The following is an 18,735-nucleotide window of genomic DNA, read 5'->3' on the forward strand; positions in this document are numbered from 1 at the left end:
ATGTTATGTGTATGATGTGCATGCTGCCTATTTCAGTCGTTTTGTGTTTTGTTGCCTTTGATATTGTGGACAGAACTGAGGCCCTTATTCTAGTTCACTCTTTCTGACAAAATCCTTCTTAGATGGACAAAACCATGTGCACTGCAGGTGGGGCAGATGTTACTTGTGAAGAGAGATTTCGATTTGGGTGGGGTTTTACTTCAAACTGAGATCTATATTGCAGTGTAGAAATAAATGAGCCAGTATTTACCCTGCACAGAAACAAAATAACTCACCGAAATCTAATTCTCTCTGCACATTTTACATCTGCCCCCCTGCAGTGCACATGGTTTTGTCCATCTAAGAAGGATTTTGACAGAAAGAGTGAACTAGAATAAGGCCCTGAGTTTTAAATGGCAGAACCCAGCACTTCATTTTGCACCTGCCCTGGAAATATTCTTAATATTGTTATTTTTGTAATGAGAGAGAGCCTAATGATTTACACAATGCCTATTAAAGGACATCTTTTATTTTATATGATTGAACCTGTGTCTTTTTTTATGACAAAAGTACAGTTTCATTACATTGTAAAATGTATGAGCACCCATGGATGTTAAGGGGTGTACACACGGTGAGATTTTGGCAGGAGATTTTGACACTGTGTACACACGGCACAATTCTGGCTCATGGACGGTTTTGACTATCCGATTTTGGCTAACTGCACTTTAGATGTACTTTGTATTAAGGGTGGTATTCAATCCTGTCGTGACCCGGTCCCGTTCTCGACCTGCTCGACTGCATCTCGGCAGGCGGGATTCAATGTCCCGCCTGCCGAGTGCCAAAAAGAGGGCGTGGCCGCAAGAAACGGCAATGGATCGTCGGGCTCTAGCCGTGAACTCGACCATCCACGGCAAAATGAGGCCGACTGCTTTTAAAGTCGGGCTTGTTTTGCCAAGATGCCTGTTCAATGCTGTCGGGAAAGACAGCATTGAATAGGCGCCCGCCGCTATTTACCCCGTTGGAAATAGCGGCGGGGGATTGAACACCCCCCTAAGACTTAAATCTTACTATTTAGCCCTAGGCCAAATAAATACATTCTACAGGCGAGATAGTCTAGATACACTTGCCTTCACAGTCAATTTTTCTATGCGACTAAGCGATTTTGGCTAGATGCACTGGAGATTTTGACGTAATGATAGTCTATGACCTAGTCAAAATTGCCTTGCCTGTACAGTCTATCTATGCCAGGAGATACTGACTTGCATCAGTATCTAAGCAAGAGAAAAACTGGGAGATTTTTGGCTAACCTTCCAAGAGATTTTGATTATCTTCTATACTTATCATGTGTACACCACTACATTTTCTATTGTATTTTGACTACTGTATCATACCCTCCAACATGACCCATTCCATTAGGTACAAAATGCTCTGTTCCTGGATTTCACTGCCAGTTGCAGTTACAGAGGTGGGGTTCCAGCAAAGTCCAATATTCAAAGAGGGGGGTCACATCAACTGTCAGTGAGTCCAGGACAGTGATGTTTGGGGTGGCATTAGGTGTGGCTCCCCTTTTTGAATATTGGACTGTGCTGCAGCCCTACCTCTGTAACTGTCACTGGTAAGGAAGTCCAGAAACAGAGCATTTTGCACCTAATGGAATGGGTCATGTTGGAGGGTATGCTGTATTATGTATATAGTCAAATTCGATAGCCAGAATGGCACCGTGGTTACACATTACATTACACTGCATCAGCATGACTGACCATGTAAAATGACTGCAGTATTTGTTCTCTATACACCAGTTTCTGGGAACGTTTAGGATTGTGACCATGGATACAGAAAAATCCCTAGCTGGGTTTCTTAGTGATGGGGCCAGATGCACTAAGCTTCAATAGTGTTAAAATGGAGAGTCATAAACAACCAGCCAATCAGCTCCTGTCTGACATTTTTCAAACACAGCCTGTGACATGGCAGGCAGGAGCTGATTGGCTGGCTGTTTATCACTCTCCATTGTATCACTTTTGAAGCATCTGGCCCATTGTCTGGTATGACATTACCAAGGGAAGTTGCCCCTATAATGTTTTCTCAGTCGATCCTTAATACTCAGTAGTGGGGTAAATATACTATGTTTCTAAATTAAAATAGGTGATGTTGCTCTTAGCAAACAATCAGGTTCTGTCTATCATCTTCTAGGATGTAATAGAGCAATGATAGACAAAATCGTATTGGCTGCTATGGGCAACATCACTTCTTTTTCATTTTTAGAAACATTAGTAAATATACAGGTGGCGCTTCGCAAAGGACAGCTCGTATCGGAAGAGCTTCCCTTCGCGTTAATAATCGCACATGTAAGTCCCCCAGCTGTGATATCCTGCATACTGGGAATTATCACCATGACGACACCACACAGAGGGGGTTATTCTGATTCACTCGGAAAGGCACAATCACACTCCAATGGACAAAACCATATGCACCGCAGGGGGATGCGGTCATCTATTAGAATGAACTTAGGTCTACAGTCATTAGGTCGACTGGCAGGAAGGTCGACCTGACTTAAGGTCGACATGGGCCAAGGTCGACATGACTTAAGGTCGAATTTGCATAAAGGTCGATATGAGGAAGGTCGACTGGTCATAAGGTCGACATGGGGTTTTTCAGTGTTTTTTGAGCCGACATGTGCCGACAGGCAGTATTTCATGCCCTACCATCCACTAGGGCGTGGAGGAGGTTATTAAAGCTGTGGCGAGCGAAGCGAGCCACCGTGCCCGAAGCATTGCGAGCGAAGCGAGGGTCCGATTCTCATTGCCAACTGTGTCCATGTCGACTGTGTCGACATTCGGATAAAAAAACAGTGAAAAACCCATGTCGACCTTATGACCAGTCGACCTTCCTCATGTCGACCTTTATGCAAATTCGACCTTAAGTCATGTCGACCTTGGCCCATGTCGACCTCAAGTCCGGTCGACCTTCCTGCCAGTCGACCTAGTGGGGTCGACCTAATGACTGTAGACCTAAGTTCATTCTGACAGATGTACCGATTCCACTGCAGGTGGGGCAGATGTAACATGTGCAAAGAGAGTTAGATTGGGGGGGGGGGGGTACTTCAAACTGATATCTAAATTACAGTGTAAAAATAAAGCAGCCAGTATTTAGCTTGCACAGAAACAATAAAACACCCAAATCTAACTCTCTATGCACATGTTACATCAGCCCCACCTGCAGTGCAGCATGGTTTTGGCCATTAGAGAGTGATTGTGCCTTTCCGAGTGAATCAGAATAACCCCCAGAAAGTGACGTTTTCCCAGATGGCTACTGCTAGCTGCATGTGGCCTGAATTATTCAGATAAAGAAAGTTTCTGGATGGACAGTATGGGGGTCTGCAGTTTGCACCTCTCTTGTGTATATGTATATAACAGATGATATGTACTGTATATCACAGATTTCTATTCATTTTAGCTTGTTTGCTGTACAATCCTACTAGAGTGGGTACCGCCATAGGGTAGTACATTCCACCCCAAGGTCCTGATTTTGGTTCACTTGCAAAAGCAAACTCATTTAATGGACAAAACCATGCTGCGCTGCAGGTGGGGTGGATGTAACATGTGCAGAGAGAGTTAGATTTGGGTGGGGTTTGTATATATATATAATTCAGTTTAAAAATAAAGCAGCCAGTATTTACCCTGCACAGAAAGGAAATAACCCAGCCAAATCTATCTCTCTCTGCACATGTCACATCTCCCCCCCCCCCCCTGCAGTGCAGCATGGTTTTGTCCATTAAAGAATGAGTTTGCTTTTGCGAGTGAACCAGAATCAGAACAAATCAGGTCAGAATGTGGTTGCCTGACATAGGAATCTGGGTTCTGCAGATGGGTAATGCAAACAGAGAGAACTGTGTGTTTCCGTCCTGCTGGGGAATGCCATTTTCTGTTTCAATATGACAATGTTCAAGCAATGCACAAAGCAAGGTCCAGCAAGTATAGTTTGCAGCGATTGATGCGGAAGAGTCTCGCAAGGCAGAACAGATCTCAACCCGGACCTCTAACTACGAGCAATGAAATACAGACGGCAATACATGACACTGTACTGTACATACATATAGGCCCTGATTCTGGTTAGCTCAGTAAGCTGCAAAGCTCGCAGCTTACCGAGTCCCAGAGGGCACTCCCCACCGCACCGGCCACCGGTCGTATCCCCTTACAACCACAAAGACACACCCCCTCGCATGTCCCACTGGTGGAGAAATCATTCGATGATTGATTTCTTCAGGCCACGCAACTATAAGTCAGTGGAGAGTGACATATTTGCGGCCATTCCACCGAAGACAGGGGGGGCTGAGGTCATGTGACATCAGCCTCCAGCCCCCGGCACACCTCCTCCCGTCCACAATCCAATGGGAACGCCGAGCGTTTTCATGGCGACGCCCATGAAACTCTGAGCATTCCCATGGGTGACACCCATGCCCGCCACCCCCGGGTGATCTGCGCATGCATGGAAATCTTTGGCACAGTGTCAGAGAGGGGGCCCCACAGAGACTGCATAGGGGCCACCTCTTGTTTTACACCGCCCCTGATGACAGAAGTGGTGCTTGACCTTGTACTCGTATCGTGCCTACTAAAATTTATCCTACTGTCCAATCCTCCAAACTTAAAAAGTCGCCACGCAAGTCGGCATTGACAAAAGGTTGACATACACTAGGTCATCAGTAACAGAATGTCGACACAATGAAAATGTCATTATATCAAGAAGGGGGTGCCCTCTTTCAGTTGATGCTAGCCCCGGGTTGTAGCCAGGCATAAAAACCCAGGTGTGACCCGGCTACGCCGTGTAATGCCCTGTACGATCGATACGATATGTGGAACTATCGATATTGTTGATGATATCGGTGGTGCCACAAACACAAATGATCCGCGGGCATACACTGAACGATTTCATTCAGTGCCATCACTGGGACCCAAACCGTACATGCATTCAATGATGTCATCCGATCGGACTGCATGTTCAGACATCTGGTTACTGTTAACGATCCGCAGGAGGGTGCATTGTTAACGATATAATGGGTGCACACTGAACGATATGCACATTGATATCATATAGTGTGTACCACAGTTGCCTACCCTCCTGCATTCTGCAGGAGACTCTCTGAAATAGCAGCAATCTCCCTCATTAGTCTAGCAATCTCCCTCATGTCACCTAGCCCCAGTGCCAGATTAAGCCTTCGGGGGGCCCGGGGTACTTTAGACAGGGGGGCCCCCTTGCACTTGTCATTACTGGCCGCAAACTGCATGGGAGAATATTACACTGTCAAAACACAGAGTAAAGGCAGAATAAACTTGGTCAATGGGTAACTGCAGGGGATATATATATATATATACACACACACACACATACATACTTACCACATGAAAAGCCTGTGTTTGTCCCTCTGCACCTTACTCTGTAGGAGACCTCACAGTCCTAGTGCTGCCTCTGATTAAAAACCCTCCCATGACTAAGCTGCTGCTTCTGTTCTCTATGGGCCTGAGAAGCATGTAGTGAGCTCCACCAATCAGAGCTCAGCATATATACATGCTGAGCTCAAAATACATGCCAACCACAGGGGGCCCCTAGCTAGAGGGGGGCCCAGGGGCACTGACCCCTTGTGCCTCCATTATAATCCGGCCCTGCCTAGCCCACATTACACTGTTACATTATATCATCAGCGCCATTTCCCACCACTATACCAAGTATAGTATCTCTTACTAACTGCTTTGGGGTCATCTACATTTGGATATAAGTATTTAAAAAAAATCCTCTCAGATGTAGCAGTGCACACCCACGCTTCCAGGTGCCACGTTCACAGTCTCTTCTCACAATCTCTCCATATATGGAAAGAGCCACGCGCTTTGGAAGGAGCATGACACACCCCCTCAATGGGGCACTTTGCAAAATTCTATTTCCAACTGTAATCTCCCTGAAACTAGTTTTCAAAAGTAGGCAAGTATGGTGTGTACCCAGATTCAAAGTAGTATTTGTGCGCCATGGTGACTGAGATTTTGGAAATACTGTATTAGACAAAGTTGTCATACAATCAAATTTAAATAATTGTGTTTGAATTGTTGGGATCGTAATGAATGTGCCCCAATTGTATAGTTATGTAGTTGTACAGAAATTAAAACTGTGATTTGTCTGTAATCGTGTTTCCTTTTATTTGCTGGTATGTATAGCACAATAAGAAATTATAATGTCACTTTTTTTTTAATTTATTTTTTTTAAATAAGATTTTTATTAAGGCTTTGCAGATTAAACAGTACAGCATTGCAGATACATACAAATACAGTAAAAACATTAGCACATTTATATAGTTGTACAGAGAATTCAAATGTGTATTATTTGGTACAATACGGAATGTCACTTATTTTTTTTATATAGGAAAAAACAAAAATGTATTAAAAAACTGTATATTTTTGTTTTTTTTTTCCTAAAAGCTGCTCAGCATCTGCAGAGGTAGATTTTCCGGCTGTTCCAGAAAGACCCACCTCTAGTCTAGGTAAGAGAATGAAATCGTGACTCTATTTGACCTTTTTCTCCGCCTGATACAAAAACCGATATACAGTAAAGCGAGACAGAACGTGTAACTGGACTGATGGGCGGACAGATCACATGTGCTATGGGGTCACATGTGCTATGGGGTCACGTAACACAGATATGTCAGATAGAAGTGGATTACTGAATTTACCATACCCCTGAAACTGGTGGGCGTGGTCATGTCACCATTGAGGTGTGGTCATGCCACACTGGAGGTGTGGCCACATCATCCACAGGTGTGAATAAGACTTTTGAAGCCCTATGCTAGCCCTATCCACTATTCCCATAAACATACCACCCTCCCTCAACCCATCATTCTGACTATTAGGGTAAGGGCCAAACTTGGGACAATTGGAAATTCTGTATTTACTAACAGTACTAGGGGCGAGATGCATCAAAGGAAAAAATGTGGCCAAACCTCCGAAAATGCAGTTTTCGGCCGCAGCTCCCATATGCACCATCCATATTCACCATCCATGCCCCGGTACATTCCGGGGCATGGATGCGGTGGGCAACAAGATTTGAAAATCAGCGTTGCCCATAGTAGTACTATGTATGAGAATTTTTTGCAATTTTTTGCAATATATGTCGACACGGGAAATCTCCATAGTCCTAGAATGTCTTTAGCATAGTTAAGCTCTAGTGAGAGGTTAGGCTGCAGAGGGGAATAGGTTTAGGGCGCCATGGGTCCTCAAACTGCGGCCCTCCAGATGTGGTGAAACTACAAATCCCAGCATGCCTTGCCACAGTTTTCCTCTAAGGGAGTGTTAAAACTGTGGCAAGGCATGCTGGGAATTGTAGTTTCACAACATCTGGAGGGCCGCAGTTTGAGGACCCATGGTTTAGGCTGTGGGTGCAGGCCAAGCATGTCAACATTTTGACCACGTTGACATTAGGAATGTCAATCTAGTGTGCCACAACCCCTCTCAATGTATCATACTTCCCAGTGCCCAATTCAAACAGGACAATCCAGATTTGAGGGTTGTGTCTCATTACCTATCCATGGACTCCTTTGTTCCATGGTGAAAGTAAGGAGCTACTATATGTTCTATTGACTACTGATCTGGTGCACTCATCAGGCTCCCAAGATGTTGTGGCATAGGTCTGCCCTAACTACACCATTACCCCCCCTTCTTACCTGATCAGCCACATATTCCACAATCCAGGGTCAAAGGTCATGTGTGAAGTGATAAATCTGTAGCATTATCCTCTTCCACTTTATCACTTCACCAGGTTGAATAAATCTGCCCCTGTTTCTCTTTTCTTTTCATTGTTTTACTCTGCTACCCTTGGAAAAAGACACAACATACTGTTTTGGAACACATGTTTGTTGTAATAATATACTTTAGATGTAATAACAGATTTTGTGATGATATAGTTGGAGCACAGAAGGGATGAGACGGATGTATCCGTGTAGTCCTAAATCTTTATGTGTCGAGTGAAATGATCTATCCAGCAGGGAGATTGTAGATTCGTTGTTCTCGGCAGTTTGGCACGTTTCATTTTTAGCAATTTTCAAACCATTCAATTTCTCAAAGCAAAAACTCGGCATGAAGTCGTCAGTTTCCAAACCGACAAATCAGAAACCCGGGACTGCAACGCTGATACTGGAATTTGGGACCCACACAAGTGGTGCTATATATACAGAAACCGGGAGGGTTGCCCACCTTTCAGGGAGGCCGGGAGGGGGACCCGATTTTCGGGACCCTCCAAGCCATTCCGCGAGGGTAGGCAACCCTGCATTATTAATGGTCGTATTTTCATATTCCTAACCGACACATTCTACAGATCCACAGGTGGTCTGGAAAGCATGGACTGTTGGTAGATCCGAGGACTGATTTGGCAACCACTGACCTTCACTTTATCTCTCGCCAAGGCTTATTACTTCAGGTGTGGTTTTGTGCAACAGACATGGGGCTTATTTATTCAGAATTTGTCTGAATTAATATTGGGATACTTGCCTAACTAGGTATGGGCATTTCTATAATGGATGTAAGAATTGCAGCGCACACAAGCTTACACAGACCCTCACACCTTGCACCCCTACAGTATATTATAATGAACATCTCTGGAGTCCCACGGTGGCGTCCCTGCACTGCAATCAGGAATCACTTGGCTGCTGCAGCTTTTTCTGAGTGATTTGCGCATGCGCACTGGAGATGGCACCGGCACCATGTTCCCGGAGACCAGCAGGTGCGCACTGGAGATGGCACAGGCACCATGTTCCCGGAGACCAGCAGATGCGCACTGGAGATGGCACAGGCACCATGTTCCCGGAGACCAGCAGATGCGCACTGGAGATGACACAGGCACCATGTTCCCGGAGACCAGCAGGTGCGCACTGGAGATGGCACAGGCACCATGTTCCCGGAGACCAGCAGGTGCGCACTGGAGATGGCACAGGCACCATGTTCCCGGAGACCAGCAGATGCGCACTGGAGATGACACAGGCACCATGTTCCCGGAGACCAGCAGATGCGCACTGGAGATGACACAGGCACCATGTTCCCGGAGACCAGCAGATGCGCACTGGAGATGACACAGGCACCATGTTCCCGGAGACCAGCAGGTGCGCACTGGAGATGACACAGGCACCATGTTCCCGTAGACCAGCAGATGCGCACTGGAGATGGCACAGGCACCATGTTCCCGGAGACCAGCAGATGCGCACTGGAGATGACACAGGCACCATGTTCCCGTAGACCAGCAGATGCGCACTGGAGGTGGAACAGGCACCATGTTCCCGGAGACCAGCAGATGCGCACTGGAGATGGCACATGCACCATGTTCCCGGAGACCAGTAGATGCGCACTGGAGATGGCACAGGCACCAAGTTCCCGGAGACCAGCAGATGCGCAGTAGACTGTGGCATAATGCCAGAGTATTCTCGTTGTCAGAGAGGAGGGGGCCAGCAAATAAGCTGCCTGAGGGCCCTCTCATACAGTATTTCTTACTCTTCTGGCTGCAGTACTTTATAATTGCTGTTATCCCTATGTGGTAATCATCCTTACACTGCATTAGGACAGAGGAAAACCAGCAAGAGGAAGACAGACTGAGGATCCGTTCACAGGCCTGCATGCGTTCACATGGGGACGATGTTTTTGCATTTCTGCGCATGTGCATGTGCTTGGCGCTTGCGTCCATGGTGGCCAAACTGGTCACTGGCTGCACACACCCATGCTTACGAACGGAGAGCGGGGTGGCGGGGGCTGGCCCATTGGCATATGTGAACGGCCGCCCACTTTCCCCCGAGTGTACATGCCTATGTAAGGTTGGCGACCATCGAAAGATGTGGGAGGCTCCCAGCGACATGCGAACATACGCACGATGCGAATAGTGGGTCGGCGTACCAAGGTGGGATCTGGGTCACTCGCAAGGATACGAATTTGCATCCGAGCGAATGAACCAGAGTTACCCCCCTAAGAATGTTTTACATTTATTTTAATGTAGTTACTTCAAAACATCTTTTGTAAGAAAAAAATCTGTATATTTTTCTAATGGGAAAAAAAAAAATCAAATAAATCCAAAGTTTCAGGTTTCTAGCGACCCTAAAAGTTATTTTTGCACAGCCAGCTTGTCATGAGGTCACACTGCGATCCAGCGGGTATGGAGTGATCGCTCCCCACAGCTTCCTTTTCATTGACATCAGAATATTTTAGAAGAATGCCTTTGTCACCGTGACACTAAGAAGCATCGTGTATCATATTTTTCTCTTCATAACCGAGTTCTATTTGTTCTCATTTAGTAACAGCTGAAGCGATCAACCCATACTGTGAAACCGTCTTCAACCGGAACCCTCAGACACAAGAATCAAAGGTAAGAACTGGGGCTGAGTTTCGGCCAACATTCCTCTGGCACATAATATCATAGCTGCCTACCCTCCTGCATTCTGCACGAGACTCCCTGAAATAACAGCAATCTCCCTCTATCCCTCATTAGTCTAGCAATCTCCCTCATGACACTTAGCCCACATTACACTGTTTGCATCATAGTTACCTCCCCTCCTGCATTCTGCAGGAGACTCCCTGAAATAGCAGCAATCTCCCTCTCTCCCTCATTAGTCTAGCAATCTCCCTCATGTCACCTAGCCCACAATACATTTACATTTTTGGGGAAAAAAGGAATGAGAGATAGATACATTTACATTGAATCATCAGCACCATTTCCCAGCACTTTACCAAGTATAGTAGCTCTTATTAACTGCTTTGGTGCTCATCTACATTTGGATATATGTCATTTAAAAAGATTCCTCTCAGATGTAGCAGTACACATCTATGTAGCAGTACGGGCCTATGCAGTCACATATAATCTTATGTTAGATTGATATACAGATGTAGCCTGTGTAATCTTCGCCAGGCGCCCTCCAGATCCTTTTCACTGGCGAGAGCCAGCGATAGTGACTGGGACGCACGTGCGTCTCACGCGCACGCGCGGCCCAGTATCACAGAGGCTGGGCAGCGTCTCCCTGCCCATCTCCACTTCAGGGAGACGCTGCCCAGTTCAGGGAGGGGGGGGGTCGGGGAGGCGAGGAGGACCGGCAGCAGGCTCCGTTGCCACGGGGCGCACGAGCGTCTCGTGCACGTGCGCTCTTGGTGGTAGCCGGCCGCTGGCGATAGAATCGCCAGCCCCTGCAAAGTTAAAGCCGGCTCCATCTGTATGTTCTTATGCAGTGATAGCTCTAAAGGAGGGGCCACAACACAGTTCAAAATTCAAATATGGGCTCCGACACCCACTGCCAGTAACTCAGTTTGGAATAACAGTTGGTGGCAGTGGGTGTGGCTTCCCTATTTGAATTTTGAACTGTGCTACAGCCCCGCCTCTGGAGCTGTCACTGGTCTGGCATCCATAAAACTAGAGTAATTATATTTCATTCTCATTACATAGGATGCCAAGAACACCAAAATTCGAACCTGTTCCACAATGCCCATGTTTACTCCTGGGGAAGATCGAAGTCATCCCAGGTAAGGCTTGTCCAGGGTTGCCAACTTTTTTAATCTCCTCTCCAGGAGAAACCCGGAAAAGGAGACTTGCAGCAGGAGGTCTGGGATGGGGCTTGAGCGCGACGTCATTAAGCCCCGTCCCCATTATAGAAATTACCCGTTTTGCCGATCACCGCGGAGGGGGCGGGGCTAAAATGACGCAATTCTGACGCTTTCTCTCATCGGAGATCGGCATATCCCGTTATTTAAATGGCGCAGTACGGGGGAAGGTAGCCGCAAATGGGGGTGGGAGCGGGGGTCCGCCAGAAAATGGGAGGGTTGCCCACCTTTCCAGGAGGCCAGGAGGGGGACCCGATTTTCGGGCCCCTCCTGGCCATTCCGGGAGGGTAGGCAACCCTGGGCTTGTTTATGTAAGATATGGGGCTGGGGCTAATGCTCAGAGAAGTAGGCTTTACTATGATACTGCTGAGCACTGTTTTAGTAGATATTTTTAACAAGATTACATACTGTACTGTACATTACTTTTTGACCAATCAGTTTTGATCTATTATCTTCTAGAAGGCGCTAAATAAATAAGAAGTAGAATCTGATTGGTTTCTATGGGCAACATTCCGTCTTCAATAGAACCTTAGGGGGAAATTTACTAAAGGAAATTTGTAAAAAATAGGTGTATTTGTATTTAGAAATACACTTATTTTTGACATTTACTATCCCGAAAATACGGCAATTCATATTCGTATTGATAGCACATCAATAAGACTACGAATTGCCATATTTTCGGGATAGTAAATGTCAAAAATAAGTGTATTTCTAAATACAAATACACCTATTTTTTACAAATTTCCTTTAGTAAATTTCCCCCTTAGCGTCTTAATTAGCTAACAGTGTACTAAGTATTGGGATAGGCATATTAATTGATTGATTGATTCCTTACAAAGCAATAAGGATCAAATATGGTTTGAGGTTTAAAAAAGGGGCAGACATGATGATCCAAGTGGTTCTTATCTGCCGTCACATTCTATGTTTCTATGTAAGTATTTAGTATTTTAATTTATTGTTTTTTGTCGCATGGGAATTTGAATAAAGCAGCACATTAAGATGCATATTTTAAGTAACAGTCACATTTAGTGGCTAAAACAAAATGTGGCCAATTCAGACCCCATTTACTAGTGTGAGTTTTTAGAAGTGAGACGTTGTCCATATCAACCAATCAGATTCTACTTATCATTTATCTAGCACCTTCTAGAGCAGTGATGTCCAAACTGTGGCCCTCCAGCTGCTGTGAAACTACACATCCCAGCATGCCTTGCCATAGTTTTAGCAATCCCTAATAGCAAAACTGTGGCAAGGCATGATGGGACTTGTAGTTTCACAGTTGGAGAGCCATAGTTTGGACATGTCTGTTCTAAGGATAATGGCTAGAATTTGATTGGACGTTTCCCACTTCTGAAAACTCACATTTTAGTGAAGTTTCCCCTAACTGCTCTATACTCTTACACATATGGAGGTTACCTGTAAATGAATGTGTTTGTATTTTCCAGGAATAGCGGCGATGCGGCCAAGGAGAGGAAGATTAATGGCGAGGAGGGGAAAACTCAGCGAATCGCACAGATAATAAACGATGAGCAGGAGGGTTACTCCACTGTAGACTTGCCGGAGGATAATAAGAGGTTCAGCCTCCCCTCACACTTGTACAAAGATGAAATACTAGAGGACTTGACCATCTCACCGTACGCCAGTTTCACATCCATACACGACAAGTCAAGGCCAGTGCATACTGGATGGCTGGACAAGCTGTCTCCACAAGGGTAAGTCCTATGCTGGTTATTGCTGTTGGCATTTACAGGGACAGTGCCAGGTTGTAAGGCTTCGTTCCTGGAAATGTTCTGGTTATTCAGTAGAGACCAACAGCCAATCAGATTCCTCAGTTTTAACTTTGATACGGCATGGCTGTGATATGAGACTAATTCCTACTTATATGTCTGCAGGAACTATGTTTTTCAGAGAAGATTTGTAAGATTTGATGGCAAGAATCTAATGTATTTCAGCAGTGACAAGGTAAGTGGCAGATATCTTCCCACAGGCATTACCTTTTTTCCCGTTTTTTTTTTTGGTGTCACCTTTAACCTCCCAACATTGCAGAGGACAGGGTAGGGATCAGTGATGGATTGGGTTATGAAGGACTCATCAGGGGAATGAAGTGTTAGGAACCCATGCTTAGAGGTGTGGCCGGTCTCCAAAGGGGGTGTGGCCAGCCACCACAGAGGCTTGGCTAACTTTTAGAGAGTGCATGGTCTGGATGCTGATCTGTAGAGGAGAGGGATAGATCTCAAGCAGTGGGGCCCCAGTCCGCCCCTATTGTGCAATGAGACACTGTGGCCTGTCAGTGGGGCAAGGGGGCTGTGCCCAAAAAGCAGTAATCTTCCAGCTGCAGATGGGATGGTTGGGAGGAATGCCTTGAAATGCTCTGTAGCCACGCCTCCATGTAACAGCTTACACCGATAATTAATAAGGAAGGCCAGACGATGTCATTTGTTGGCTGGGAAGTAGGCAAGTTTCAACACTGTAGCTATGCTTGGGATTATAACCACTATGGATAGACATAAGGGAATTGCTCCTCAGCCTGATTGGGCAGGAACAGTGATTGTCCAATCAGGTGCTGCAGAGACTGTCCAATCATATGCTTTATACACTTCTCAGTCAGAGGACAAATAAATGATTCTGTGCTCACCGTGTCACTTGCTTGGCATTGTGTCACCTATAGGAGGAATGTATCAAACCTCCTAAGAAGTGTGGCTTCTACCAATCATTTTATAGAATGTACTTGATAAATAATAGGTAAAAGCTGATTGAACAACTTTTTCACTTCTCCAGTCTTTTGAAGGTTTGATACATTTAATCCTTAGTTTAATTCAGGGCTGGGCAACACCGGCCCTCCAGATGTTCATGAACTACACATCCCAGGATGCTTTGCATTAGTTTTGCTATGTGGCCATGCTGAAACTGATGCAAGGCATGCTGGGATGTGTAGTTCATGAACATCTGGAGGGCCGGTGTTGCCCAGCCCTGGAATTGGTACTTGTTTCCTAGCACCCACGATTTTAATCTTATTACATCGTTTTGATCGCTTCGCATGCGATGCGACCGATGCGATCAAAAAGATGATTTAATTGTACATGCACCCTGATGGGTGATTAGTATGTTATATGCACCCCCATTGTTAACGCCACCGCCACAATTACCACCAACCCAAAGCGTGGCCAGCGCAGCGAGCCCACGAGGGGCGTCATTACGCGTCCTCCGACCTTTTCATACCCCCACTATCCACGTCGGCATGGAGCCGATTTTACATAGTGTGGCGAGCGTAGCGAGCCACCGAGCCCGAAGCGTGGCGAGCACAGCGAGCCCCGCGAGGGGACGTGGATAACTTTACATGTATTCCGCGTCCCCTCGCGGGGCTCGCTACACTCGCCACGCTTCGGGCTCGGTGGCTCGCTGCGCTCGCCACACTATGTAACATCAACTCCGCTCCGACGTGGATAGCGGGGGTATGAAAAGGTCGGAGGACGCGTACCGCCACCCCTCGTCACGCTTCGGGTTGGCGTTGATAGTGGGGGTGGCGTTAACAATGGGGGTGCATTTAACATAGTAATTACCCATCAGGGTGCCTGTACAATTAGATTGTATAGTGCGGCTCTTAGGACCCGAAAATCAGGTCCCATCGCATACCACTAATTAAGGTATGCAATGGTATGTGATGGGCGCGGTGCTAGGAAACAAGTACCGTTTCATTTAATAAAAAATCGACCCCGATGTAACTGGTGGTTCCCACTAATATTTAACCCCTTCACGACATTTGACGTATATATACGTCATGGTCGGGAAGTACTTCCCGACACATGACGTATATATACGTCATGACTTCTAACTGTCACTGCGTCTAGAGACGCAGTGACAGTTAGGTGATGTCTGCTGTCCCTGACAGCAGACATCCCCCCTCGCCGCCCAGGGGGGGCAGGGGTGCCCCCCCCGGTCGGCGATCGCTGTGATTGGCTGTTCAAATCTGAACAGCCATTCACAGCGTTTCCTGTGTTACCGGCGGCTAAGCCGCTCGGTAACACAGGGATCGGTGGTGATCGGTGCTGTCAAGTACAGCACCGATCACCTCCGATGTGCAGCCCCCCCCTCAAACCCGCCGGGCACTCACCCGGCAGCAGTGGCAGCAGTGGCAGCAGTAGCGGCTCCCCCGGAGCGTCTGAAGCGCACGCAGCGCTGACCTCCTCCCCCCTCCCCCCCGCAGCAGCAGCAGCAGCATCAAGCTGCAGAAAAAGTAAAAAAAATAAATATATGCACTAAAAAACTATATATATATATATATATATATATATATATATATACACACACATATATATATATATATATATATGTGTGTGTGTGTATGTATATATATATATATATATATATATATATATATATACACACATATATATATATATATGTGTGTGTGTGTGTGTGTGTGTGTGTATATACCGCACCGCCAGCCCCCCTCCCTCCCACCCACCCGGCTGCCGCAGCACCAGCACCCCTCCCACCCCCCCGCCAGCCGCAGCGCCAGCCCCCCTCCCAAAGCTGGTGATTAAAATGGGGTCACTTGTGGGGGGGTTCCACTGTATTGGTGCTTCGGGGGTCTTGCTAATGCGACATAGCACCCACCATTCATTCCACCACCAAAAATCACTCCTTCCCTTCTGAGTCCTGCCATGCACCCAACTGGTATTTTTTGGTCACACGTGAGGCATTGCCGTACTCGGGAGAAATTGGGGCACAGATTTTGGGGTGCTTTGTCTCCTTCATTCCTTGTGAAAATAAAAATTTTTGAGCCAGAACTGCATTTTTCTGTAAAAAATTACATTTTTTTACACAAAAATGCAGATCTGGCTCAAAATTTTTCATTTTCACAAGGAATGAAGGAGACAAAGCACCCCAAAATCTGTGCCCCAATTTCTCCCGAGTACGGCAATGCCTCATGTGTGACCAAAAAAATACCAGTTGGGTGCATGGCAGGACTCAGAAGGGAAGGAGTGATTTTTGGATTTTGCAGCACAGATTCTGGTTGAATGACCCCCGAAACACCCATACAGTGGAACCCCCCCACAAGTGACCCCATTTTGCAAACTACACCCTTCAGGGAATTCATCAAGGGGTATAGTGTACATTTCAAACCCCCCGGGGTTTCACCAATTTTGATACAACTGAGCTGTGAAAATGAAAAATTATTTTTTTTTCATTTTCACTGCCCAGTTGTACCACAATTGGTGAAACCCCTGGGGGTTTGAAATGTACACTATACCCCTAGATGAATTCCCTGAAGGGTGTAGTTTGCAAAATGGGGTCACTTGTGGGGGGGTACCTAACTTTTAGCATCTTATGGTGCCTAGAAACCTACATTGTGCCTAAAAAATAATCTCATAAAAAGGAGGCTCCAAAATCAAGTAGGTGCTCCTTCTATTATGAAGCCTGTGGTTTGGTCACCGTGCACACTAGGGCCACATATAGGATATTTATGAAAACCAAAGAATTGGGGGAATCAATTTTTAGTCACATTTCTCTAGTAAAATCTACTGTGTTCCTTAGAAAAATGTATTAAAATTGAAACTCTGCAAAAAAAAAGAAATTTTGAAATTTCACCTACACTTTGTTTTAATTCCTGTGAAACACCTAAAGGGTTAACAAACTTCCAAAATGCTGTTTTGAATACTGTGAGGGGTGCAGTTTTTGAAATGGCATCATTTATGGGGGTGTCTCACATACAAGTCACTCAAAGTCACATCATAACTGACCTGGTCCCTAAAAAAATCAGAGTTTGAAATTTTCTTGAAAATTTGAGAATTTGCTATTCATATTTTAAGCCTCCTAGTGTCCAAAAAAATGAAAATGAGGTTGAAATAATGATGGCAACATAAAGTAGACATATGGTCTATGTTAGTTATTCACTATTTTGAGTGGTAAGATTATTTGTCTCACAAGCAGAAAATTTAACATTTTGCAAATCGCAAAATTTTCCATTTTTTTACGACATTTTGGTATTTTTCACAAAAAAACACAGACTGTATCCACGAAAATTTACCACTAACTTGAAGTACAATGTGTCACGAGAAAACAATCTCAAAATCACTGGGATAAGTAAAAGCAAAAAAAAGTTATCCCCACTTAAGTGATACATGCCAGATTTGAAAAAAAGGGCTCTGTCAGGAAGGCAAAAACTGGCTCTGTCATGAAGGGGTTAATGGCTGCAAACTCCTTTATAGTTATACTTATATGTGTCCTATTTTATCCAATATACATATAGATCAGTATTAGTTATCCTTCATTTCTCTTCTTGCTCTTATATGTCTTCACCTAATCTGTTCTTCTCTGTTGCTGCAAAGGAACTGGACATAATACGGTAATCACTAGTGTTAAACATTTTACATTTTTCAAGACTCACTGTAACATTTGAGCATACCTGACTAGATACATACAGGGCCGCCAAGACCTGGCCTGGGCCCTGGCACTGGGGGGCGTGACCATGCCTGCTCATCAAAAATAGATAATATACCAGTGGCGGCTCCAGAGGAGGGGCTGCAGCTCAGTTCAAAATTCAAATAGGAGAACCACACCAACTGCCAGTTTTGAATGGCACTTTGGTGAGGTTTCCCTATTTGAATTTTGAACTGTGCTTCAGCCCCTCCTCTGGAGCCACCACTGTAGTATACAATGAGCGGCACATGGCACTGGTGACTGGTATCAGCCAGGGTCAAATTCAGTAGAGGGGCACGTGCAATTGGTCATACCCTTCATCATGTAGGGAGTATAATTATGTAGGTGGGAGGGTTGGGGACTAGGGCCCTTATTCTGGTTCACTCACTCACAATGGCAAATTCCTTCTCAAATGGACAAAACCATGTGCACTGCAGGTGGGGCAGATATAACACGAGCAGAGAGAATTAGATTTGGGTGGGTTTTTACTTCAAAGTGAGATCTACTGTATATTGCAGTGTAAAAATAAAGCAGTCAGTATCTTTCCTGCACAGAAACAAAATAACTGACCCACATCTAAATCTCTCTGCACATGTTAAATCTGCCACCCCTGCAGTGCACATGTTTTTTTTTCCACTTGAGAAGGAATTTGCCTATGCGAGTGAACCAGAATAAGGGCCCAGATGTGATGAATCACAAGAGGAATAGGGACAAGTCAAAGTTTCAAAGCAAAGCT

General features: G+C 45.5%; 1 protein-coding gene across 1 annotated transcript in view; it reads left to right on the forward strand.

Annotated features, from left to right (window-relative positions):
* The window catches only part of ARAP3 (ArfGAP with RhoGAP domain, ankyrin repeat and PH domain 3), a 123,546-nt gene that overhangs the window by 44,699 nt on the left and 60,112 nt on the right, over positions 1-18,735 (forward strand). The window contains 5 exon segments of the mRNA XM_083181502.1: positions 6,441-6,502; positions 10,286-10,356; positions 11,425-11,501; positions 13,022-13,288; positions 13,469-13,538. Of these exon segments, the coding sequence (XP_083037628.1) occupies positions 6,441-6,502; positions 10,286-10,356; positions 11,425-11,501; positions 13,022-13,288; positions 13,469-13,538 (547 nt within the window).

This window comes from Crinia signifera, chromosome 4 (assembly GCF_055691185.1).
Source record: "Crinia signifera chromosome 4, ASM5569118v1, whole genome shotgun sequence".
In the NCBI taxonomy this organism is placed as follows: domain Eukaryota; kingdom Metazoa; phylum Chordata; class Amphibia; order Anura; family Myobatrachidae; genus Crinia; species Crinia signifera.